This window comes from Scardinius erythrophthalmus, assembly GCF_964197995.2.
Source record: "Scardinius erythrophthalmus genome assembly, chromosome: 6".
NCBI classification, from domain to species: Eukaryota; Metazoa; Chordata; class Actinopteri; order Cypriniformes; family Leuciscidae; genus Scardinius; species Scardinius erythrophthalmus.
Window position 1 is genome coordinate 50,346,426 of NC_138226.1, and position 27,542 is coordinate 50,373,967.

The window sequence follows — 27,542 nt, forward strand, 5'->3', positions numbered from 1 at the left end:
GATCGAGCTCAGCCATCTTGAAGGACATCTCAATTCTCTAATTGCACCGTGAGGAGTCGAGGATCGAGGAGAGAGGAGGCTTCCTGAGGAGTCATGAGCGAGGATACACAGGTGTATCCTATGCGGAAGAGTTTTATCGACTAAAACGTGACGCACGTCTAAATTCTCCTCCCCCTTCACATCGGTCACAATCATTTTGATTTATACTTTACTTTTGCAGTTTATATAAACCACACACCTCACATATTTCAACAGGGTATCTTTCTTTATTATTATTTATTATGAATTTCTTAAATAAACAAACTTCAACAACATAAGGGCAGATCCTCTGAGCGCTGCTGATAACGCGATGAAGTGACGCTGGAGTGATCAAGTATTCCAATGTATACAAAAAGCTTTCATTCGATCCCTCCGTCCTCGCGTCTTTTCCTTGCAGCCTTCCCTCGCATCCTACAGAGGGCGGAGCTGAGACGCGAGGAAAGGAAGCGAGGAGAGGAAACGAGGATGCACAAATAAGAATTGAGAAGCACCCTGTGTGGTGACGCCGAGGAAACACTGCGCATGCGCCACAACACGCCCTGGTGTTTGCTCGTTCATAGAGCACCTCCTGCTGTTCGTCACTTCCGCCTCATGTGTGCGTGTGAGAGAGAGCTCGTCCTCGAGACTGAGCGGAACTGAAACAAACTTTTTCTCAAACTCAGAGAAAGAGAATCATCGCGATGCGGATTCAGATGCGCAAACATGAAGCTCCGCGGCTCTGAAGTGTGTGTTTCACTCCTGGTGTGTGTTTCACTGGGTGAGTCCATCATTACTGTGTGTTAGTGACGATTAAGTGTGTGTTTCACTGGGTGAGTCCATCATTACTGTGTGTTAGTGACGATAAGTGACGATAAAGTGTGTGTTTCACTGGGTGAGTCCATCATTACTGTGTGTTGGTGACGATAAGTGACGATAAAATGTGTGTTTCACTGGGTGAGTCCATCATTACTGTGTGTTGGTGACGATAAAGTGTGTGTTTCACTGGGTGAGTCCATCATTACTGTGTGTTAGTGACGATTAAGTGTGTGTTTCACTGGGTGAGTCCATCATTACTGTGTGTTAGTGACGATAAAGTGTAAAGTATTTGTCCATCTGCTGTAACACTGGCTTTAACCGTATAGGGCAGTGTGTGTGTGTGTGTGTAGATACTGTTTACGCCCCTCTCGCTCTCTTTCTCTGTGGGGGAGAGAGAGAGAGAGTGTGTGTGTGTGTGTGTGTGTGTGTGTGTGTGTGTTTAGTCAGTGGAGGTGCGTCTCAGTTCGCTTGTACTCTACTGTAAGTCATGTAGTAGTGTCAGTAGTGTGTGAGCTCTCCGCTGTCACAGCTTTTATGAAGGGTTAGTTCACGCGAAAGTGGACGTTATTCTGTCGGTAACTCGCTCTCATGTCGGCTCTGGTCACGTGTGTAAACAGTGCAGCGCCTCCGGGTTGTGCGCCAGGCTCAGACACTGACGGAAGAGAAGAAATGGTTGAATAAAAAATGTTTTGCGCACAAAAAGTATTCTCGTCGCTTCATAACATTAAGGTTGAACCACTGTAGTCGCATGGACTATTTTAACGATGTATTTACTAATTTGCTGGGTCTTGAAAGTGGTCCTCGCAGTCTGTGGAGGAACAGAGAGCTCTCGGGTTTCATCAAACATGTCTGGAGTTCCGAAGATGAACGAAGGTCTCACAGCCTAACCTAACTAAACACTAACTTATTTTAAAAACAGACATTTGATCCTACATCAGCGTGATAAAAACGACAGCAAATGACAGAAACCATCTTTAGATAAAGATATACCTAGCGTTAAAGGTAGTGTATAGGAAGGATTTTTCAAAAAAAAAAACATTCCAAATTTGTTTAAACTGTCTTTATATACCAATACATAATTAAAATGTAAGTACTCTGAAAAAGAGAGTATAAAAATCGAGTGACTGTAGACCTTTTAATCTGCAATAAACACAGCTCATTATTTCCATTCACTCCACCCCCTCCCTTCTGAGCTCCTTCCAAAGCCACGCCCCCAAAACACATGAACGCGCGACGCCAAACGCTCAGGCTCAGCTGGAAGACGCATTTATTTACCTGAGAGGAAGGAGCGCAGTGCATGCAGTGACATCATGTCAGAATCACATGTAATAAAATGCCTAACTTTATCACTATGAATATAAACATAAGATTTCTTTTAGTACTCACTATCAAGCTAGCATATCGATACTGGTAAAGAAGTTTGATTCGGTAACAAGCTATATTTATAGGTAACGTTAACGAGCTATATTTATAAGGCAAAGCTAAAAACAGGTTGCATTGATACACGTTTTTCCATTACCATCAGTTACACTGTGATGAAGGTGAATTTCGTGTAAGATTCATAACATATACGGTGTTTTGCATGTAAGAGTTTCCATAATGAAAACATTGTTGAATCTAATGAAGACTAACATACACTCCGGAGACAAGTACCGCTTCGTCGGTTCGAGGACAGGTCCGGGGTCGAGGGCGAAGCAGAGGAGGTCGCTCAAGAGTGCGGGCAGGGTCCGAGGAAGTAGTTTTTGCCTTGTTTGCCTTCGCTGACTGCATATGCAGATGCTTTGAATTTTCAATGCTCTTTCTCTGCCATAATTTTTCTCTTCGTAGGTTCCGCGCCTCTCAAATCAAACGGGTGCGCGCGCATATGGGCAGATCTAGCAACAGGGGTGGTAGCCATTGGTTGCGAGAGTGAGTGACAGTTGCCCAAACCAATCAATTGTTTCGTCCCGGATGGAAATAATGAGCTGTGTTTATTGCAGATTAAAAGGTCTACAGTCACTCGATTTTTATACTCTCTTTTTCAGAGCACTTACATTTTAATTATGTATTGGTATAAGACAGTTTAAACAAATTTGAAAAAAGTTTTTTATAAAAATCCTATCCTACCCTACCTTTAATGCCGTCTCTGCGCGTCTCCGTCTCTGAGCCAAACAGCTCTAATAGCCTATAATCAAGATCCATAGGGTAAACGTACCTATTAAGCTCACCAAAATCTACATTGAGACATTTTTAGTGCACAAGATATTGGTTTTAGTACAAGAAGTTATTTTAAAATAAAATATTAATCTCTCACACTATAATATTTCATTTTATTTTAAATGACAAAAGTATTTCAATTAAGATGTACATCATTAAATATAAAAAGTCTGGCTGTGCTTAATGGGTACGTTTTGTACCCTTTAAGCACACCCCTGTTCCCAATAAGCTCACAACAAGTTATATTAAAAATTCTTGTTTATTTTAAACAACCTTTTTAAGGAATAATTGAAAAAAGTTTTATTTGAAGGTACAGAGTCAATCACAAAAAAACAGAACACTAAAATCAAGCAACAAGGCATTCAATTTGATCAGGTAGCCTATCCTATTCATAGTGACGTGTCATTCAAACTCATTGCAACATCTAGACTAGTCCACGTTCAGCTATGTAACCCATATTGAAAAATCAAATAACAAAACAAACCAATGTGCTCCTTAAAGGGATACTCCACTTTTTTTGGAAATAAGCTCATTTTACAACTCCCCCAGAGTTAAACAGTTGAGTTTTACCGTTTTCGAATCCTTTCAGCCGATCTCCGGGTCTGGGGGTCCCACTTTTAGCATAGCTTAGCATAATGAATTGAACCGGACAAGACCATTAGCATCTCTCTCAAAAAAATGACCAAAGAGTTTCGATATTTTTCCTATTTAAAACTCGACTCTTCTGTAGTTACATCGTGTAATAAGACCGACGGAAAATGTAAAGTTTAAATTTTCTAGGCTGATATGGCTAGGAACTATACTCTCAAAATCGCACCTTTTCATTTTCAGTCCGTCTTAGTACACGAGGTAAAACGGTAAAACTGTTTATCTCTGGGGGAGTTGTAAAATGAGCTTATTTCCAAAAAAAGTGGAGTATCCCTTTAACTCTCTGGGTCAGAGCTTTCCTGTCTACTCCAAACTTCTTGGACAGATACGACAGGTTTCTGATGGCTCCTTCTTTGTATGACATGCCTCTTTCATCTTTGGGCATACACTATAGTTTCGTCTAGCTTTTGTCATCTTAAGACTGTGAAAATAAGTTTATTAATCATTTTTTTGAAGATTAACATAGTGACAACCATCAGTTAATATTTAAATTCTGATTATTAAGTATTTACATAGACGTTTAATGTGGGTGAGCTTAAAGGGAGCACACACTGTGCTTAATTGGAGCAAAAACATTTTTTAATTAATAAATATTAAATTAAAATTTAAAGGAAAATATTTAGCTAAATTAATAATCTAGGTAATGTATTAAGTTTATACCAATTTTAATATGAACAACTATTATAGACAATATCTATGAAATTATGCTTTTTCTAATTGATGTCACACTGAAGCTGTGTGATTGTCATAGTCGTGCACCCTTTAAGCTCACCTAACAATAATATGAATTCTTTAAAAATTACAGCAGTTTAAAACCACAGACTATCAATAAAATGTAAAATTATAATATTATGGATTTAAAAGTACAAGCCATTAATTCCTGTGAAGTAATATATTAATGTAGCACACAATCTTATACAGCTAGTAAGCTAGCTATGTTCGTAGCATCTGGGCTATGTTGCTAAAACTATCTTTTAGATCTAACTGTAATTATTTCCCACATCCAGGTTCCAGGTTATAATATTCAACAGTCTAAACATTAATCTCTTAATTTTGCAATTAGATGATGTACTTCTTCAAAATAAAGGCTTAAACATATAAAAAATGCACATCTGAGGGGCTCCTCTTCTGGTGAAAGTTTTCAGACAGCTTTGAAAATAGCCGCCAGACAGTGTGAACACATGGACACACATATCTCAGTGTGCAATGGTCTGATTGGTTTAAAATTACAGGAGGTATATAGTAACAAACACATCAATTGGTTAATACATCAAATAGGATAATACATTGCTGTTTCTTTTTATAATCTGAGTTCCAAGATGGTAGTGTGCTTAATGGGTACTTGAGCTTAATAGGTACGTTTACCCTATACATTAACTAGAAAAAAAAGTTTGTTGAGACAAATTTTAAGTTGGCTTGAGAAAGCCAGACCAGAGAGTTTGAAGAAGTTTATAACACCGCCGCTGACCGGTTACATTACTCAGCCTAATATTCTTACTGTACAAACTACATTGTAAAAAAGACATAGCAATAGGATCTATGGCCTAAACATGTGTGAAGCAGCCTATGCACCATTAATCATTAGCAGACTGGACACGACCTTATTCCTAAATGATTCCGCTGTCTATTAAACCTTTTAATCACAATCACATCTTTTCTAAATCATATTTAAACATGCTTTCGCGCACTGCCGGAGAAAACAGCGCTCATGTAAACTATAGGTCTGAAACAACTTGGCAAACAGTGTTTTCAACCTCAGTGTATAGCAATTTCTGACTTACAAACATCAAATAATAACAGGAGCACTGGGGTAGAAGTGTGCAGTCGGGTATGAGCGCTGATATTGCGGCATTTATCATTTATGCAGCTGAAGAAGTACACAAGACTGCAGCCGACACAAGACTAATAGAGTCATGATCAGAATTAGAATTAGCCTTTATTGTCATTGCATCTGGACACAACAAAACTTCAGCGACTGCTCAGCGGTGTCACACACACACACACACACACACACACAGAGAGAGAGCAGCAGAAAGAGCCAGTGAAGGGATTCTAACAGATGTTGTACAGTAAGTGTTCATATATTACTGGTGGAAGATAACCCTCAGTTTAGACACTGGAGGTCTTCTGGTAAACTGTTGAAGAGTGTGTGTGTGTGTGTGTGTGTGTGTGTGTGTGTGTGTGTGTGTGTGTGTGTGTGTGTGTGTGTGTGTGTGTGTGTGTGTGTGAAATATGATACTCAGCTAAAACACATGCAAACTTGTATGCATATGTGTTGTTTGTTGATTATCATATTTCCTACATCAGGCTTTTATTGCTCATATATGCAGTTCAGTGATGAGGCCGTTCCTCTTCCCCGGGCTAGATCACCATTTTGCCTGTTTATTTGACATTTACAGTAACGTGAACAAATTATTTTGAATACAAATAATGTATGAATAATCAAGTAGCCTAAGTGAAAGCAAATCTGCAAATGCATCCTATTGTTTGCCCGCGATGAAGACCTTTATTAGTTGAACATCTTCGTAAGCTGTCTGTGAATGAATGATACTTTCCATTTCATTTCATTCAGGGAATATTTTACAACCAAAGAGATTATTAGTCTACGCCACGATAGCACTACTGCAGAGAATGACATCACCAGTGTCTTGGACATATACATTAATTTAAACATTAAATAAGCCATTGTCCACAGTTTTTGCAATGAACACGCAGTGATGTGTGTGTGTGTGTGTGTGTTGCGCAGTGGCGTGCGAACTCGTCTTGAAAACGAATGACTTTGCCTGTCTTAGACACAGTTAACCAGTTTAAACACGCTGGCAGAAATATACATTTGATATCATGTTGGAGAACAGACAGAAGACGACCCGTGATGTGCGTTTGATGGTAGTGTGTGTTCAGATGTTCAGTAGCGGTCATGAGTGCGAGCACATGAAGAGTTTAACTCTTTCTTCTCCGTGTCAGTGGTTCCCTTTACATGCCTGTGAATGCAGAACTCTGCAGATTCACTTTATTTCCACATTGTTTAATAATCCAAATGTAGTTGTTGTTATTATACAAACCAAAGGACAGCCAATGATTTCCGGGCTGAAAAAAAAATGCTTGTCTCTGTGTTTGTTGCAAAGATAGTCTATCTAATTATGATAATAATAATCATTTAAATAAAAAATATCTAAATAATAACACACACACACACATATATATAGACATATGATCCGAAGTAACTAGTACTAATAGCTACTTGAGTAGTTTTTTCATTGGATATTTTTTTTACTCCAGTAACTATTAAGATTATTACTTTGAGTAAATATTTCTACAAGTAGCCTACTTGTGCTTTACTTCAGTATAGTGTTGGGATACTCGCTACAAGAGCTACTGCGCTCATCTCCGGCACAGCCATGGCTGCTTCATCTGTCGTGCGTCTCCTAGCAACGAGGAGTGTGTTTCTGCGCGAGGTTGTTGTGTTCGGAATGACTTGCGAGTCTGGTAGTGTGTGATTCTCAGGCATGTAGTGGATGACGCATAGTTTTTCTCTGTAATAATTCACAGTCGGCGAGTGTATGATGCCAGCAGTTTAAAAATCTATTCAGATTTTAAAAGTAGTGTAGTGTATTCCAGCCTTAAAGGTCCCATGACATGCTACTTTTTGTAGGCTTTAATATAGTCCTTAGTGGTCCCTAGTACTGTATCTGAAATCTCTTTCCAAAAATTCAGCCTCGGTGCAGAATTATAGCCACTACAAGCAAGTCCCAGAATGAGCTTCCTTCAGACGGGCCGTTTCGGTGTCTGTAGCTTTAAATGATAATGAGGAGGAGAAAGGCGGCGCAAGGTGGAGGGTGGGTGTGGCCATGACCATCTTGTGCAACGGTACCGTGCATGTTTACATTGGATATATTGCAATGGCACGAAGACACGCAGTCGTTCAAGCATTTCAGTTTGACAAAGAATCTGATCCGGATGGAGAAGCAACGGATGAAGAAGTTGCAACTCAGCGGCTCCAGCAGGACGTTTCCGAATGGTTAGTTTAAAATATTATGTCTGGATACGGTACTTTATTCGGACGGTTTATAGTTATTATCATGTAGCTAACGCTAACCTACTGTTGCCTTTTCATGAGAGATCTGTAACGTCTGTAATTTATCATGCGGATATCGCGCGCGCCATATAACCAACAGGAAAACGGTTATCTAAATAACAAAGAAATGTACAACACTCGCGTTACAGTATATGTAACTTGATGCTGTCTACCTTTACATTAGCGCAAGTAACTGCATTGCTGCATAGCTAATGTGACAGCCACATTCTACGTGTAACAAGCTAGGTAACCAAAAACAGTAAAGCAACACACTTATATATAATTTGTTGACTTACTTGTCCGACGTTCAGCAAGCCCAGCTCTGTATTGACCATTCGATGTTCATTTGTACATCCAATTATTGAGCAATTATTGTGCTTCGCTCGCTCAAAAGCCATGATATCTCTCGTGGACAAACTAAAATCGCGCGTGCGCGTTCCTACTTCCTAGCTCATTTCTCATGGGTGAGAAATATTCTCTGTGCGGGCAAAGCAGAGACAGGGGAGGTAACATTCCTCCTTATAACGTCATAAGGAGGAGATTCAAGATCAGCCCGGTTGAGCTTCCATTTTCTCAAAGGCAGAGAATGATAGCAAAAGCTCAATTTACACTGATTGAAATTTCTAGAAACTTTGGGACCATATACAGGCTAGGGGAACTCATATTAATGTTAAAAAACCTCAGAAAGTGGAAATTTCATGTCATGGGACCTTTAAGAAGTAGAAGTTAAACAAGTGTCTTCTATACAGTATGAATGCAGTCTGGACATCATGATGTCATTGTCACGTGACCTACAACAGTTGTTCTGATGTTTATTAGCTGCTAGTGCTGGGCGGTTTGACCAAAAATCAACATCACGTTTTTTTTCTAAATTAAACCGGTTTCACCGTTTTTACCGGGTTTTTTTTTTTTTTTTAAGCATGATGGGTGTTAACCACATTTTCTACTGAGTGAGAGAGGACATACTGCAGTAGATTTACTTATAATGCCCTATTTTATTGTCATGAGTGAATATTATAGAAAAAATCCACACTAATATTAATAATACAGGTTTGCAAGGCTGTTTACAAAGAGGTGCCAGCAGGACGCGCTTTAGGAGCGGCAGAAACAGTGGTTTCCCCGGTAACGGCTGTACACAAAGCAGCAACGCTCATAAACACTGATTTATCAAGATAGATAAAGAAAGATTCAATCGTAATAACAAAGAAACTTTTCTAAAGACCGTCAGTTCACTTCAGATACGTTAATACAGTATAAAAACACGCGCGCCGCGAGAAAAAAGACACTCTCACCCCCACACGTCTCGTGCCCATTCTAGTCAATGCTTGTGTTTCAGATCGAAGCTTCCCAGAAGCGGCTCTCCGCGCCGCTTCGCTAAATATAGGCGCCTAGTCTATTTTGACGCACCGCGTGGAGGACGGAATAAAACCTTGTCGCAGCTGTAATGCGCCGCAGACGTGTGTTGTAAATGAGGAGTGAGACTGTGTCGCGCAGCGCCGCGTTCCGATTAAAGCGACATACACCGGTATTGCGGTATATTAAAAATTCATATCGTAACAAAAATAAACACCGGTATTCGGTATGAACCGGTAAACCGCCCAGCACTATTAGCTGCAGTAAAGAGGAAGAGATGATCAGATCACGTGTGCACGCCACATTAAAGAGCGCTGAAACAGTATTCATCGTTTGGGAACATGAGCCTATGTTTCATATCAGAAATAACCTGCTCTGTCAGTGTGTGTGTGTGTGTGTGTGTGTGTGTGTGTGTGTGTGTGTGTGTGTGTGAGTTGAAAATAAATCCTTCTTTCAATAAGTTGAGATGAAAGATGAAATTGCCAGTAGCAAATTAAATTTCGGGGTGGCCCCCTAGACCGGCCTCTGACTCCGCCCCTAGACCCACCTCTACCTCTGCCCCTAGACCGGCCTCTGACTCTGCCCCTAGACCCACCTCTACCTCTGCCCCTAGACCGGCCTCTGACTCCGCCCCTAGACCCACCTCTACCTCCGCCCCTAGAGCAGCCCCTGGTTCCACCCCTAGACCCGCCTCTGCATCCACCCCTAAACCCCTCCTCTGGCTGCGCCCCTATATGGCTCCACCCCAGAACCGCCCTGGCTCCACTCCATATGGCTCCACCCCTAGACCCGTCCTGGCTCCACCCCATATGGCTCCACCCTTAGACCCACCTCTGGCTCCGCTCCTAGACCCGCCACTGGCTCCACCCCTAGACCCCACCTTGGTCCACCCCATATGGCTCCACCCCTAGACCCGCCCTGGCTCCTCTCTTTCCTCTGCCCCTAGACCTCCTTGGCTCCAGCCCTATACCGCCTCAGGCTCCACCCCTAGACCGCCTCTGGCTCCACCCCTAGATCCGCCCTGGCTCCACTGCAATATGGCTCCCCCCTAGAACCACCTCTGGCTCCTCCGCTAGAACCACCTCTGGCTCCGCCCCCAGACCGCCTCTGGCTCTACCCCCTAGACCCGCCCTTGCTCCACCCCATATGGCTCCACCCCCTAGACCCGCCCTTGCTCCACCCCATATGGCCCCACCCCTAGACCCGCCTCTGGCTCCATCCCTATATGGCTCCACCCCTAGACCCACCCTTGCTCCACCCCCTAGACCCGCCCTTGGTCCACCCCATATGGCCCCACCCCTAGACCCGCCTCTGGCTCCACCCCTATATGGCTCCACCCCTAGACCCACCCTGGCTCCACCCCATATGGCTCCACCCCTAGATCCGCCCTGGTGCCTCTCTTTCCTCCGCCCCTAGACCCGCCCTGGCTCCACCTCTTCTCACACATTCCATCCAATCCTTCCCATTACAAGATAAACCCATTACGGATAAACTCGGGAACGAGTCTAAGAAGCAAGAGCATGTAGAAAGTTTCTAGATGTTCATCTGACGAGACAGTTAGGCAGTGCCTCCTAAAACAACTGAATGAGAAATGAGGCAAACACTAAGAAATATGACATTAATAACTGCATAAATGATTGGCTTTTCTAAGTGCCTGTACAGTGACACCAGCGCCTCTCTTTCCTCTGAGTGCATTGTGGGTAATTGAGAAGGAATGGGGGAAAGTCACATGATCAGAGGCACTGCGCTATGATTGGATGTTCACGCATAAGTCCCTCATATATAATGGATAATAATGGAGTAAATGGGAAGTTCATAAAAGTAAAAACTCTTTGCTGTGTGACACTGAGATTACAGGCAGATCTGTGTGTCTGTGTCCATCAGTGTTTCTGAGCAACTGATGAGCCCAACATAAAGAACACACTAAAGATATATCTGGCTTTATGAGTGAACTCTGAACTCTTTCTGTAGTGGATTGCTGTGTTTCAGAGGATATTCTGGCCACTGTTTCAGATGCTCATTTCATCTCATGAGAATCTACTATGCAGAAAAACACTGAGAGTTTACACACATCTGGCAGAATCGGCTAAATATTAATCATTTTAGGAGTGTGTATTTGAGCTCTTCACAGCACTGACTGTGTGTGTGTGTGTGTATTGTGTATGTTTGAGCTCTTCACAGCACTGACTGTATGTGTGTGTGTGCCATCAGGGCAGAATGGAGGAAAAAACCTTGGGAGAAACCAGACTCAGTCGCTCAGTTCTCCTCTGGCCAATGAACGAACAGTGTGTGAATATTATTCAGGCAGCATTACAGGTCAGGGGTCAGATTGGATCAGAATATTCAGAATATTATCCAGTTCCATCTGGTTGAAGATCGGAGTCACGCCGGTATGGAGACGGGTTTGTTGAGGATCAGTGCCGATGGCTGTCGTGTCGATGAGGCCTTCACAGGGAGAGTCTGGTTGACACAATCTCTGCTGACACTTCAGGCATGAGTTGTGGTCGTGTCTAGGTGCAGGTCCTCCATCTGATCTGGATACGGCCTGGATCCGGCTGACTACATCATGAGTTGTGGTCGTGTCTAGACGAATGTCCTGCATCTGATCTGGATACGGCCCGGATCCGGCTGACTACATCATGCATTACGAGTGCACAGCCAATGTGAGTGATTCCTTCGGAGTGAACGCGTGTGAATCGGACTGCAGTAGATTCAGAAGATTCAGTAGATTCAATTCAGCCAGCGCTCATACCTGTATTTACATCCTGTTTTCGGTCGAAGTCCATAGTAGTCGATTGTCGAGTTTACCCGCATAGGTTTAGTTACCTATGATCACACGCGTGAACTCGACAATCGATTACTATGGACTTCGACCGAAAACAGGAAGAAAATACAGGTATGTGCGCTGGCTGAATTATTATCATTTTTATTCATATCTTTCACATCTACTGCAGTCAGATTCACACGCGTTCACTCTGAAGGAATCACTCACAAGACCTGTGCACTTGTAATGACACTTAAAGGATGTTAAGAGGCTAAAAGCAGGTTTAAAACTTGCCCCATTGAAGTCAACAGGGTGCAGATTTTAAAAAGAGGATAACACGGTGTAGGCAACACCGATTTTTGTCGTTGTTCTCTGTATTGACAGCCCTCCAAATGTACAAAAAAATGAACTCAATGTTAAAATTGACCGGAGTTCTCCTTTAACTAAACGTGTTTGATTATGTGTGTGTGTGTGTGTGTCTCCCAGCTCTTGCAGATTGGAGCCCTCCTCAGAATCTCTCTGTTCAGAGTCTCAACACACAGTATGTTCTCAGCTGGGACTGGGCTGACGATCAGAAGAGCGCCATCAACGGGACGATCACCTTCACTGCACAGTATCTCTCGTAAGAACACTGTATCTCTGCTTTCATCCATAACATCATGTTTATTTAGATTATTGAGCCAATCTTCTAATTACAGATAACAAAATGAAAAATAATTACACAGGCTGGACAGGTCATAATAGATTCTTGTGAGAGATTTGAGGTTCATGTCCTGTAGTATGAACATATTTCAATATATTGACGTTATTTTCCTCCAAATTTCTCATTATTGTAATCTGTCCAGATGTTTTGTTTTATTCTTGCTCTTCTCGATGTGACTTATTTCTGTAACGCAGAAATGAATATCTGCTTAAAGGCAGTACAACAAATACTACCTTGATGTGTAATATAGAATTGCATTATAATAGTAAGAATTAAGTGAGAAATGTGCTGAATTGTGCTTGGGCTTTATTGAAGCTCATAATCTTCATTGCCTACAGACACTCAATCCATGAAGCCAGTCCTCTTCAGACTGACAAATGTTTCGCCAAATTTATGCAAAGCATAGGCAAAAGTTCATGGAAACAGACGTCATCCAGCCAATGATAATGAATTCTAAAGCATTATACTGTATATTGTAAGTAAATATATAGACAAATACAGACAGACACAGAAGCAAGTAAACCTTGGAATGCACGTCCAAACCATGACATGTTAATGCTTTAATAAATAAACTCCAAATGGGAGACATCCAGCAGTTTCCCTCAGGCATTATGTAGAAACCCTCTGTCCAGGGTCAGTGACTGCTGTATTTCACATGATGAATCGAGTCACTCATGTGGTCTTTCCTCCAACAGGGCAGTTTATTCCCGTAAGCCGCCTCACAAGCAGAAATGGAGGACCGTGTGCGCAGATGTTCTGGAGCGGCACTGTGATTTCACTGATGCTGGACTGAGTTACTGGGGCATATATCTCCTGCGTGTGCGGGGCAACACAGCACAGCAGTTCTCCAACTGGACCAACATCTCCTTCTGTCCAGATAAAGAGGGTGATTAAAATGGTCTGTTGTAATCTGGCCTCGGCTCTTGATTCTGCTGTGTGACCACAGGTCTGTCCCTCTCCTCTGTAGCTGATCTAGGTCCTCCGTCCAGTGTGAAGCTGACCTCTGTTAAAGGAGATCTGGAGATCGTCATTGCTGACCCTCTGAGCAGCACCAACGAGTCCATGAAGACGCTGGTCCAGGACATGCAGTACCTCATCCACTACTGGAAGCAGCTTGAAGGCTATCAGGTATCTGTGCGCTAATGACCAGCAGTTGCACTGCATAGATCAGCGGTCCTCAACTCTGCCCCTCGGGGGCCACTGTCCTGCAGGTGATCAAACACACCGGCCTGGGGTTCTCTAGTGGCCCTGCAGGTGATCAAACACACCGGCCTGGGGTTCTCTAGTGGCCCTGCAGGTGATCAAACACACCGGCCTGGGGTTCTCTAGTGGCCCTGCAGGTGATCAAACACACCGGCCTGGGGTTCTCTAGTGGCCCTGCAGGTGATCAAACACACCGGCCTGGGGTTCTCTAGTGGCCCTGCAGGTGATCAAACACACCTGCCTGGGGTTCTCTAGTGGTCCTGCAGAGATCAGCCCTGATCAAACACACCTGCCTGGGGTTCTCTAGTGGTCCTGCAGAGATCAGCCCTGATCGAACACACTGGCCTGGGGTTCTCTAGTGGTCCTGCAGAGATCAGCCCTGATCAAACACACCTGCCTGGGGTTCTCTAGTGGTCCTGCAGAGATCAGCCCTGATCAAACACACCTGGGGTTCTCTAGTGGCCCTGCAGAGATCAGCCCTGATCAAACACACCTGCCTGGGGTTCTCTAGTGGTCCTGCAGAGATAAGCCCTGATCAAACACACCTGCCTGGGGTTCTCTAGTGGTCCTGCAGAGATCAGCCCTGATCAAACACACCTGCCTGGGGTTCTCTAGTGGTCCTGCAGAGATCAGCCCTGATCAAACACACCTGCCTGGGGTTCTCTAGTGGCCCTGCAGAGATCAGCCCTGATCAAACACACCTGCCTGGGGTTCTCTAGTGGCCCTGCAGAGATCAGCCCTGATCAAACACACCTGCCTGGGGTTCTCTAGTGGTCCTGCAGAGATCAGCCCTGATCAAACACACCTGCCTGGGGTTCTCTAGTGGCCCTGCAGAGATCAGCCCTGATCAAACACACCTGCCTGGGGTTCTCTAGTGGTCCTGCAGAGATCAGCCCTGATCAAACACACCGGCCTGGGGTTCTCTAGTGGCCCTGCAGAGATCAGCCCTGATCAAACACACCTGCCTGGGGTTCTCTAGTGGCCCTGCAGAGATCAGCCCTGATCAAACACACCTGCCTGGGGTTCTCTAGTGGTCCTGCAGAGATCAGCCCTGATCAAACACACCTGCCTGGGGTTCTCTAGTGGCCCTGCAGAGATCAGCCCTGATCAAACACACCTGCCTGGGGTTCTCTAGTGGCCCTGCAGAGATCAGCCCTGATCAAACACACCGGCCTGGGGTTCTCTAGTGGTCCTGCAGAGATCAGCCCTCATCAAACACACCTGCCTGGGGTTCTCTAGTGGTCCTGCAGAGATCAGCCCTGATCAAACACACCTGCCTGGGGTTCTCTAGTGGCCCTGCAGGTGATCAAACACACCTGCCTGGGGTTCTCTAGTGGTCCTGCAGAGATCAGCCCTGATCAAACACACCGGCCTGGGGTTCTCTAGTGGCCCTGCAGGTGATCAAACACACCTGCCTGGGGTTCTCTAGTGGTCCTGCAGAGATCAGCCCTGATCAAACACACCTGCCTGGGGTTCTCTAGTGGTCCTGCAGAGATCAGCCCTGATCAAACACACCGGTCGGGGGTTCTCTAGTGGTCCTGCAGAGATCAGCCCTGATCAAACACACATGCTTGGGGTTCTCTAGTGGTCCTGCAGAGATCAGCCCTGATCAAACACACCGGCCTGGGGTTCTCTAGTGGTCCTGCAGAGATCAGCCCTGATCAAACACACCTGGGGTTCTCTAGTGGTCCTGAAGAGATCAGCCCTGATCAAACACACCGGCCTGGGGTTCTCTTGTGGTCCTGCAGAGATCAGCCCTGATCAAACACACCTGCCTGGGGTTCTCTAGTGGTCCTGCAGAGATCAGCCCTGATCAAACACACCTGCCTGGGGTTCTCTAGTGGTCCTGCAGAGATCAGCCCTGATCAAACACACCTGCCTGGGGTTCTCTAGTGGTCCTGCAGAGATCAGCCCTGATCAAACACACCGGTCTGGGGTTCTCTAGTGGTCCTGCAGAGATCAGCCCTCATCAAACACACCTGCCTGGGGTTCTCTAGTGGCCCTGCAGAGATCAGCCCTGATCAAACACACCGGCCTGGGGTTCTCTAGTGGGCCTGCAGAGATCAGCCCTGATCAAACACACCAGCCTGGGGTTCTCTAGTGGGCCTGCAGAGATCAGCCCTGATCAAACACACCGGCCTGTGGTTCTCTAGTGATCCTGCAGAGATCAGCCCTCATCAAACACACTTGGGGTTCTCTAGTGGTCCTGAAGAGATCAGCCCTGATCAAACACACCGGCCTTGGGTTCTCTAGTGGTCCTGCAGAGATCAGCCCTCATCAAACACACCTGCCTGGGGTTCTCTAGTGGTCCTGCAGAGATCAGCCCTGATCAAACACACCGGCCTGGGGTTCTCTAGTGGACCTGCAGAGATCAGCCCTGATCAAACACACCTGCCTGGGGTTCTCTAGTGGTCCTGCAGAGATCAGCTCTGATCAAACACACCTGCCTGGGGTTCTCTAGTGGTCCTGCAGAGATCAGCCCTCATCAAACACACCTGGGGTTCTCTAGTGGTCCTGCAGAGATCAGCCCTGATCAAACACACCTGCCTGGGGTTCTCTAGTGGACCTGCAGAGATCAGCCCTGATCAAACACACCGGCCTGGGGTTCTCTAGTGGTCCTGCAGAGATCAGCCCTCATCAAACACACCTGCCTGGGGTTCTCTAGTGGTCCTGCAGAGATCAGCCCTGATCAAACACACCTGCCTGGGGTTCTCTAGTGGCCCTGCAGGTGATCAAACACACCTGCCTGGGGTTCTCTAGTGGTCCTGCAGAGATCAGCCCTGATCAAACACACCGGCCTGGGGTTCTCTAGTGGCCCTGCAGGTGATCAAACACACCTGCCTGGGGTTCTCTAGTGGTCCTGCAGAGATCAGCCCTGATCAAACACACCTGCCTGGGGTTCTCTAGTGGTCCTGCAGAGATCAGCCCTGATCAAACACACCGGTCGGGGGTTCTCTAGTGGTCCTGCAGAGATCAGCCCTGATCAAACACACATGCTTGGGGTTCTCTAGTGGTCCTGCAGAGATCAGCCCTGATCAAACACACCGGCCTGGGGTTCTCTAGTGGTCCTGCAGAGATCAGCCCTGATCAAACACACCTGGGGTTCTCTAGTGGTCCTGAAGAGATCAGCCCTGATCAAACACACCGGCCTGGGGTTCTCTTGTGGTTCTGCAGAGATCAGCCCTGATCAAACACACCTGCCTGGGGTTCTCTAGTGGTCCTGAAGAGATCAGCCCTGATCAAACACACTGGCCTGGGGTTCTATAGTGGTCCTGCAGAGATCAGCCCTCATCAAACATACCTGCCTGGGGTTCTCTAGTGGTCCTGCAGAGATCAGCCCTGATCAAACACACCTGCCTGGGGTTCTCTAGTGGTCCTGCAGAGATCAGCCCTCATCAAACACACCTGCCTGGGGTTCTCTAGTGGCCCTGCAGAGATCAGCCCTGATCAAACACACCGGCCTGGGGTTCTCTAGTGGGCCTGCAGAGATCAGCCCTGATCAAACACACCGGCCTGGGGTTCTCTAGTGATCCTGCAGAGATCAGCCCTCATCAAACACACTTGGGGTTCTCTAGTGGACCTGCAGAGATCAGCCCTGATCAAACACACCGGCCTGGGGTTCTCTAGTGGTCCTGCAGAGATCAGCCCTCATCAAACACACCTGCCTGGGGTTCTCTAGTGGTCCTGCAGAGATCAGCCCTGATCAAACACACCGGCCTGGGGTTCTCTAGTGGACCTGCAGAGATCAGCCCTGATCAAACACACCTGCCTGGGGTTCTCTAGTGGTCCTGCAGAGATCAGCCCTGATCAAACACACCTGCCTGGGGTTGTCTAGTGGTCCTGCAGAGATCAGCCCTCATCAAACACACCTGGGGTTCTCTAGTGGTCCTGCAGAGATCAGCCCTGATCAAACACACCTGCCTGGGGTTCTCTAGTGGACCTGCAGAGATCAGCCCTGATCAAACACACCGGCCTGGGGTTCTCTAGTGGTCCTGAAGACCTTGATTAACTGGTGCAGGTGTGTTTGAGCAGGGATGGCGCTGAACTCTGCAGGACAGTTCTGCTGCGTCCCAAATTGCCTACTTATACTACACCCTAAAAGGATGTACTCTTTTTGTGAAGAAAAGGTACATATTTTTGAGTGTTTTGCAAAAGAACAATCTTTTGGACAAACTACTTCACCATCTTTAACGGACAGCTTTGTTATGTGGATCCTGTCACCATAAACTGCCCAGTCAATCATCTTGTCACAGTTAAAATCCTCCATTCAATCTAAATTTAATTTCCTACCATTTCGGAGAGAAATGTTGCAGCACGTTGATCTGCTAGGCCTGGGTCTTTCATGCGGAGACTCTCATGTGTTTGCAATTTGAATATAATGATGCATTTAAAAGTTAATGGCTAAACATATCTTTACAAAAGTTCACAATGCTGCTGCAGATGAAATATAATGTGGACAACACTGAATAAATACATTTTTGTCAGGTTAGATACTGATAATTAATCACTCAAACCGCTTTATCTAAACCTCTGCTTAACCGCCGGACTCGCGTGTCCTCCATGTTTGAGATTTTTTTTTAACACTTTTCACTCGTGTTTGTACTTCTAATCAAATCCTCGCCCTGCGTGCTATTGGTTGTTGGTAATATTAACCGTTAAAGTGTGCATCAGTCGGCCAATTCTGACCAGAAATAGTAGACCATCAGTGTATCTTTGGAATACTCATTTCAACATACTACGATTTGGGATGTACTTATTCTATTTTCAAGTACTATTTAGGATGGATAGTAAGCGAATTGGGAAGCACCGATAGTGTCTGAAAGTGACATCTAATGTGGACTAGTAGAAACTCTGATGTCAGCATCATGTCTGAGACTGAAGGAATACAGAAGTGCTTATAAGAGCATGATGACCACGTTCTTTAGAAAGATGTTGGTGTCTAATCTGTATCCCGATTCTTCTCTCTTAAAGTATTTCCACAAACACTGAGGTCCAGAAGTCTGAATATGTGGATGTCACTGGATTTGTGGACCATTAATCCCCAATAATGATAATATTAAAAATGATAATAAAGGTACTGATGAGGGAAGTATAGTGTTCCCGCTATAGCTAATCCATTCCCTCTCTCCTTGTGCCTGTGCAGAAGGCTGATGTCTTGAAGACGGAGAATAATGTGGTGACGCTGTCTGAGCTGGACCGATGGACGGGGTACTGTGTCAGAGTTCAGAGTCGCTATGACTTCTACAACAAGACAAGTGTCTTCAGTGACATACACTGCACACGCACTGAAGGTCAGCAGATCCATCACACACACACACACACACACACACACACACACACACACTCACTCACTCACTCACACATACACGCTGAGTTCAATCTGCTTTCCAGTGAAATCAACAAGAGTCATATGTTGTTGTTAACTCTTCATGTCTGATAACACATTTCATGTGTCATTTATGAGTCACGTGTCATGTTAACCTCATAGTTCAATAAAAGGTTAATGAACAACCCACACTCAAATGTTTCTTAAACATACAGCCATAGAAGTGAAAACTAAATATGGTGCTCCAGTGACACAACTTACCCCTCACTGCACCTTTACCCAGTAAAGGCTGCCATTCTGAGAAACATGATTCATTTAATAAATGTAATTCTCTTAAGCTACATCATTTATATGGTCATTCAGCAATATCTATGATATTTATAACCTACCATTTATGAATCATGTTACATAAGGCAGAATCTATGCCTCAGATGTCATGGCTAGTCCAGCCCAGATGAAAGAGTGTGAGACGTGTAGAGACTTCAATGCTGTGTGTGATTTCAGGACTGATTCCGTACTGGCAGAAATTTCTGTACTTCCTGTTGTCGCTGGGGCTGTGCTTCCTGTTGGGGCTGCTTGTGTGGTTTAGCTTTTACAAGGTGTTTAAGTCCTTCAAGAGCATCTTCTACCCAAATGTTCAACTCCCGCCTCACATTCAGGAGGTAAAAACATTTATACTCTTTGTTACATGCTATGATATCACAAGGTTTCAATGACCTTTGATTAAAGATGTGTCAGTTAGTTGTTATGCATTGATTAACTGTTTGTCAAAATACATCGGATTTCTCCAGGAAATAAGACAAAAAACAGTGTTTGCAGAGAAGCATTTCTGTTGAATCATAATTAAATTAAGCACATTTTTACTACAGTTACCTGTTCTAACTTGTCAATATGACAAACAAGTAATAAAAACTCAGTGAGTGTTTTAGCGCAATTTTCTGACGTCATGGGATCACAACACTAAGAGATAGTAAATCTTTTTTTTTTTTTTTTTTTTGTGCGTTCCCGAGATTAGACCTTCCTTAACATAATGCCGAAAACCCGAAGTCTCTAGGTGGTCTGGTTGAGGAGGAGATAGAAGTGCAAGATTGGTGCGCACAGACAGAACAGAAATCATGAGTTAACAATCGCAATTTTGTCCGTTGGAAAATTGCGCTAAAAATACATAATACGAGAGTTATGCGAGAGATATAGCCTAAGGGTTGTCTATATGGGACATCTTTCGAGGGCCATCTATACAGGCCATCTTTCGGGGTTGTCTATACAGGCAATCTATAGGGGTTGTCTATACAGGCCATCTATAGGGGTTGTCTATATGGGTCATCTACAGGGGTTGTCTATACAGGCCATCTATAGGGGTTGTCTTTACAGGCCATCTATAGGGGTTGTCTATACGGGTCATCTATAGGGGTTGTCTATATGGGCCATCTATAGGGGTTGTCTTTACAGGCCATCTATACAGGCCATCTATAGGGGTTGTCTATATTGGTCATCTAAAGGGGTTGTCTATATGGGCCATCTATAGGGGTTGTCTATACGGGTCATCTATAGGGGTTGTCTATACGGGTCATCTATAGGGGTTGTCTATACAGGCCATCTATGGGGATTGTCTATACGGGACATCTTAATGGGTCATCTATGGGGTTGTTTATATGCGCCATCAATAGGGGTTGTCTATATGGGCCATCTATGGGGATTGTCTGTACGGGACATCTTTATGGGTTGTCTATTTGGGTCATCTGTATGTGACATCTATAGGGGAAATCTATAGGGGGTCGTCTATGTGGGCCATACTTAGGGGGCCAGATATAGGGGTTGTCTATGCAGGACATCTTAATAGGTCGTCTATAGGGGTTGTCTATATGGGACATATATAGGGCTCATCTGTATGTGACATCTTTAGCAGATGTCTATACAGGACATTTATAGGGGTCGTTTATATGGGAAATCTATAGGCAACATCTTTAGGGTAGATGTCTCTGCAATTCCTGCTCTAGACTAGAGAAAAATCTGAGATTGATTCCTGCGATTTCCTAAAATAAACTTAATATAGCGAAACAATAAACTGGAAATAATGTATTATTTTACATAATTTTAAAAAATATCTATCATTGCTTTTCCTGCATCAACACCCCTCACTCACTTGATTTGATTATTTGATATTTAAGAGGCCCTTAATCTATGCCATTTGGTTATCAGAATCTGTGGAGATAAGTAGATTTGATTAATCAAATCCAGTTGTGTGCTGTTGTCCTAATTAACAGAGTCTTGCACCGATTCTAAAACACAGTTGATGACAGACAGTGGTGAAGTATTCCATTTTCAACTGGCATTTATTTGTATAGCGCTTTTCACAATACCTATGCATGTATTTACATTACAATTTAGTTATTTTACTTTGTGTACAAGTAACGTCCATATGCCAGAAATGTACAGTTTGAAGATGATACAAATCAAATCAATACAAATAGTTAGTTGTTATTATGTATTAATTTTTTGCAGAAACAAAGAGCTACACAATATAACAGCTGTGTACACACACAGATCCAGAACACAGACTGTGCTGTTTCATACTCGGATGTCCTGAGGAAAGTTATCTCTGAGCCTGCTTTAATACTACTGCACCTTCTCCCAAACATGCTTGGCCAAGCCTTTTCTCAGCATCACTCAGTATTAATGTCCTGAAGGGAAGGCAGGTCGGTTCCCTAACCAGGCTGTGTTAGCTGTGTTGTTAGGATGCTTCCGATATCGTTGTGATAGAAGGTCCTGAGATTCCGAAGAGTTGAGGCTGTGCTTTCTTCATCAGTGAATGAGTTCTGTAACTTTACAGTCTGGAAATTAAAAATTGTTATCCACACTACAGCCTTCTAAATCAAAACAGGATGATAAAACTTCTGAATTGTTAGCAATGAATTCAGACCCCTAAGAGTAACCATTAGAAACTCGCTCAGCTCTCACACCCGGCTAAAGGCCCGTTCAGACCAAGAATGATATCGATAACTATATTAGCATCCACACTGGCGGATGATCACATTGTTTATTATAAGTGTGCTGCAGTTTTGTCTTCTGCTGTTTAAATGCTTTGAAGAAGGATGGATTCTGACTGTCAGTGATGTTATCATTCATCGGCTGGAAAAAACTGTTCTGGCAGTGATTCTCTGTGCTGTTACTGTTACAGTTGTGCTGGGGACTCACTGTTCTCTTAGAATTAGAACGATTATGAAAGCTTTGTAGTAGCATGTCATTTGGTTTGTGATGGCATGTGGTTTGGTGGTCTGATCTAAATGCGAGAGCAAAGCTGTGTGACGCGAGCCGTCTCTCACCGCTCGCCTGCAGCTGCAGATGTTGTGTTTCCGGTCGAGCAGGTGCGTAACCACTTCCAGTTCCCTCACGCCGTGCAGAAACCAGACATATCTGAAGCATTCAATTGATCAATAAACAAAAGATTCTCATTCAAATAAAAGCTGTTCTTTTCAACTTTCTATTCAAAGAATCCAGAAGAATAAAATGTATCACAGTTTCCATAAAAATATGAACTGTTTTCAACAATGATAGTCATCATAAATGTTTCTTGAGCATCAAATCATCATATTAGAATGATTTCAGAAGGATAAAGGTAAACCAGGGTCTAAAAACTTATCATGAAGTCAGTGATCCTGAATTCTACCAACTCAAACAACAGGAATCAGATCTTATGTGTCTGAGCAAGACTTGGAGAAGAGCATTCATGCAGTCATTACCAGCAGGGTAGATTACAGCAGTGGACTTCTTACTGTTAGCCCATCTAATGAAGGACTATTAGCCCATCTAATGAAGGACTGTTAGCCCATCTAATGAAGGACTGTTAGACCATCTAATGAAGGACTATTAGCCCATCTAATGAAGGACTGTTAGCCCATCCAATGAAGGACTGTTAGCCCATCTAATGAAGGACTGTTAGCCCATCCAATGAAGGACTGTTAGCCCATCTAATGAAGGACTGTTAGCCCATCTAATGAAGGACTGTTAGCCCATCTAATGAAGGACTGTTAGCCCATCTAATGAAGGACTGTTAGCCCATCTAATGAAGGACTGTTAGCCCATCTAATGAAGGACTGTTAGCCCATCCAATGAAGGACTGTTAGCCCATCCAATGAAGGACTGTTAGCCCATCCAATGAAGGACTGTTAGCCCATCCAATGAAGGACTGTTAGCCCATCTAATGAAGGACTGTTGGCCCATCCAATGAAGGACTGTTAGCCCATCTAATGAAGGACTGTTAGCCCATCTAATGAAGGACTGTTGGCCCATCTAATGAAGGACTGTTAGCCCATCCAATGAAGGACTGTTAGCCCATCTAATGAAGGACTGTTAGCCCATCTAATGAAGGACTGTTAGCCCATCTAATGAAGGACTGTTAGCCCATCTAATGAAGGACTGTTAGCCCATCTAATGAAGGACTGTTAGCCCATCTAATGAAGGACTGTTAGCCCATCTAATGAAGGACTGTTAGCCCATCTAATGAAGGACTGTTAGCCCATCTAATGAAGGACTGTTAGACCATCCAATGAAGGACTGTTAGCCCATCTAATGAAGGACTGTTAGGCCATCTAATGAAGGACTGTTAGCCCATTCAATGAAGGACTGTTAGCCCATCTAATGAAGGACTGTTAGGCCATCTAATGAAGGACTGTTAGCCCATTCAATGAAGGACTGTTAGCCCATCTAATGAAGGACTGTTAGCCCATCTAATGAAGGACTGTTAGCCCATCTAATGAAGGACTGTTAGCCCATCTAATGAAGGACTGTTAGCCCATCCAATGAAGGACTGTTAGCCCATCTAATGAAGGACTGTTAGGCCATCTAATGAAGGACTGTTAGCCCATTCAATGAAGGACTGTTAGCCCATCTAATGAAGGACTGTTAGCCCATCTAATGAAGGACTGTTAGACCATCCAATGAAGGACTGTTAGACCATCCAATGAAGGACTGTTAGACCATCCAATGAAGGACTGTTAGCCCATCTAATGAAGGACTGTTAGCCCATCCAATGAAGGACTGTTAGCCCATCTAATGAAGGACTGTTAGCCCATCTAATGAAGGACTGTTAGCCCATCTAATGAAGGACTGTTAGCCCATCTAATGAAGGACTGTTAGCCCATCTAATGAAGGACTGTTAGCCCATCTAATGAAGGACTGTTAGCCCATCTAATGAAGGACTGTTAGCCCATCTAATGAAGGACTGTTAGCCCATCTAATGAAGGACTGTTAGCCCATCCAATGAAGGACTGTTAGCCCATCTAATGAAGGACTGTTAGCCCATCTAATGAAGGACTGTTAGCCCATCTAATGAAGGACTGTTAGCCCATCCAATGAAGGACTGTTAGCCCATCCAATGAAGGACTGTTAGCCCATCCAATGAAGGACTGTTAGCCCATCCAATGAAGGACTGTTAGCCCATCTAATGAAGGACTGTTAGCCCATCTAATGAAGGACTGTTAGCCCATCTAATGAAGGACTGTTGGCCCATCTAATGAAGGACTGTTGGCCCATCTAATGAAGGACTGTTGGCCCATCCAATGAAGGACTGTTGGCCCATCCAATGAAGGACTGTTGGCCCATCCAATGAAGGACTGTTGGCCCATCCAATGAAGGACTGTTGGCCCATCCAATGAAGGACTGTTGGCCCATCCAATGAAGGACTGTTGGCCCATCCAATGAAGGACTGTTGGCCCATCCAATGAAGGACTGTTGGCCCATCCAATGAAGGACTGTTGGCCCATCCAATGAAGGACTGTTGGCCCATCCAATGAAGGACTGTTGGCCCATCCAATGAAGGACTGTTGGCCCATCCAATGAAGGACTGTTGGCCCATCCAATGAAGGACTGTTGGCCCATCCAATGAAGGACTGTTGGCCCATCCAATGAAGGACTGTTGGCCCATCCAATGAAGGACTGTTGGCCCATCCAATGAAGGACTGTTGGCCCATCCAATGAAGGACTGTTGGCCCATCCAATGAAGGACTGTTGGCCCATCCAATGAAGGACTGTTGGCCCATCCAATGAAGGACTGTTGGCCCATCCAATGAAGGACTGTTGGCCCATCCAATGAAGGACTGTTGGCCCATCCAATGAAGGACTGTTAGCCCATCCAATGAAGGACTGTTAGGCCATCCAATGAAGGACTGTTAGACCATCCAATGAAGGACTGTTAGCCCATCCAATGAAGGACTGTTAGACCATCTAATGAAGGACTGTTAGGCCATCTAATGAAGGACTGTTAGCCCATCCAATGAAGGACTGTTAGCCCATCTAATGAAGGACTGTTAGCCCATCCAATGAAGGACTGTTAGACCATCCAATGAAGGACTGTTAGCCCATCTAATGAAGGACTGTTAAGCCTGGAACACACCAAGCCAATGGTAGGCCGTCTGGCAGTTTCTCTGGCAGTGATCTGCACCGTCGGCAGAAATTGGTCCTCCTCGGCTTTTTTACGGCCGATTTGACGTTGAATCAGCATCGGCCATCGGTGAGAGAGAGAACTTTGATTGGCTGTTCAGCTTAGTGAACAAATCAGTGCACGAGAATAATAGCAAAACAAATAGACATTCGTCTCGTTTACACGCCGGCGCAGAACGCGCTTTCTATCTGACAGTCGGCTGTAGTTCTCTCGTGTGTTCAAGTGCAGCTTTTTACCCCAACGCGAGGCGACAACACAGTCGGCTTTCATCATTTTGCTCTGGAATAAAACATGTTCTCTCTGTGTGTCTGCAGCTTTGGTTGTCGGACTCGGAGACGCCACATCTTCTGCCTCCTCCATGTTCCGGCTCTGTGTGGGATCAGTTGGACACGATCAGCGCTGAGACGGACACAGTCCCGGACATCCAGATCTCCATCCCTGAGGATCAGGACACCAGCGTTCCCAGCCGGCACAGCAGCGGAGACTCCGGCTTCAACTCAACAGAGGAGGACTCCAGTCTCGACACACACACCGACACACACACTAGCCACAGGTGCAAGACAGACACGCAGCACAGGGAAGAGATGCATGATGGGACGCTGGAGATCTGCGCTTCACAACACAAACACATGGCAGTCAAACAGACATGACTTAGACTTGTTTTTCTCCATTCAAATCATCTTATTGTACATGTGAAACCTTTGTGTGTTTGTCATTTCAGCCATATTTTCATTTCTGTATTTAAGCATGCAGATTCTTTATGATTCTTATAGAATCTTTATTCATTCATTCGTTAGCTTCACACTCATCTCCACCCAATGTCAGATTAAAATAAACTCTATCATGTGCAGTCTCCTTGTTCTTCTTCAGATTCTGTCACTAGGAAGTGTTTGTTAAAACCCTGTTCCTGTTGTTTGTTTTTTTTTGTTTTTTTTTTTATTAAGGACCATGTACAATTTCTAACATAAATGTTGCCATTTGATGCATTGTACCAGAGTTAGCCGCAGGCTAATTTACATCTGCAGTCCATACAAATAACACTCCCCCACCTCCAGTACAAAAAAAATAAATAAAGATAAAATATGAAAAACACGCACACAAGATACAAAAAACACAATTTGACAGTAGCACATCAATGTAAGTGAGTACAAATTTGATTGTTTTTCAGAGAACATGCATATTTGACATGCATATTTGCTCCAGGAAGGGTTTATTCATTCAACTGTTTGTCTATTTTTACTCTTACTGCATTTGTTTGTAATTATAATAACAGCTTGAGGCTCTACAGCATGTGGAGAACCTCACAACAATAGTCATTAATAAAGCTGAGGTTATCGCAAGCCTTGGTAAACTGAGGTTAAACAAGACCTGATGGGTTAAAGCCCGTCGTCTTCAAGACTTCAAGTTTTCCAGTTTCTTCTGGACACATGTACAGTGCAAAACTATGGAAATACCTGTGGCATAAAAAGCAAGGCGCGGTTATGCTAAATGATTTCCAGCCTATTGCAATAACTTCTATGTTTTGCAAAACTAAGAAGCAAGTTTTGGCTGATCATGTAATTTCAACTGTGCCCTCGAGGTCAGATCCACTTCAGTTTGATGATAAGAGTAACAGATGATGCTGTACTGACCCTGCCTAATACAGTTACTTCAATGAAGACACGTATTCTCATGAAAAGACTTGTTGATCTTGATGTTAATACAGGTTTAGTCCTCTGGATTAGAAACTCTTGCCATTCGCAGATGGTCTGTGTTCGAGGGATCCTGTCAGAAGTGCTCACCTTAAGCACAGGCTCTTTCCCCTGTGCCTTTCTCTCTGTTTACTAATGAGTTTATGATTAAGGAGGAACATTTCAGACTATTTAAATACGCTGATGATATGGTCTTAGTTGGCCTACTGGACAAAACTAACTCTAACTAAGGCCCTTGAAACTTGGTGTCACTTCAGCCAATTAGAAGTTAATGTTGCAAAGACAAAATAATTATGTGCACAAAACTAGA

The 27,542-nt window shown here is 44.2% G+C and overlaps 1 protein-coding gene across 2 annotated transcripts; it reads left to right on the forward strand.

Moving 5' to 3' along the window:
* Positions 1–26,474, forward strand: LOC308692806 (interferon alpha/beta receptor 1a-like). 2 transcript variants are annotated; one of them, XM_081369206.1, is made up of 7 exons: positions 1–796; positions 12,357–12,492; positions 13,269–13,459; positions 13,541–13,701; positions 18,920–19,067; positions 19,607–19,764; positions 25,856–26,474. In XM_081369206.1, the coding sequence occupies exons 1-7, from the start codon at positions 742–744 to the stop codon at positions 26,189–26,191; spliced, it is 1,185 nt and encodes a 394-aa protein (XP_081225332.1). In that variant the 5' UTR covers positions 1–741; the 3' UTR covers positions 26,192–26,474. The 2 variants fall into 2 exon arrangements, with proteins under 2 accessions (XP_081225332.1, XP_081225333.1); XM_081369207.1 differs by lacking the exon at positions 25,856–26,474 and adding an exon at positions 21,605–24,118 and having other exon boundaries at positions 541–796.
* The last annotated feature ends 1,068 nt before the right edge of the window (positions 26,475–27,542 follow it).

Bases quoted from the DNA above. Each gene is read 5' to 3' on its own strand.
- LOC308692806 (XM_081369206.1), top strand. From the start codon at position 742: ATGAAGCTCCGCGGCTCTGAAGTGTGTGTTTCACTCCTGGTGTGTGTT. The intron at 12,493-13,268 runs GTAAGAACACTG...TTCCTCCAACAG, and splicing joins TTCACTGCACAGTATCTCTC to GGCAGTTTATTCCCGTAAGC. The intron at 13,702-18,919 runs GTATCTGTGCGC...GTGCCTGTGCAG, and splicing joins AGCAGCTTGAAGGCTATCAG to AAGGCTGATGTCTTGAAGAC.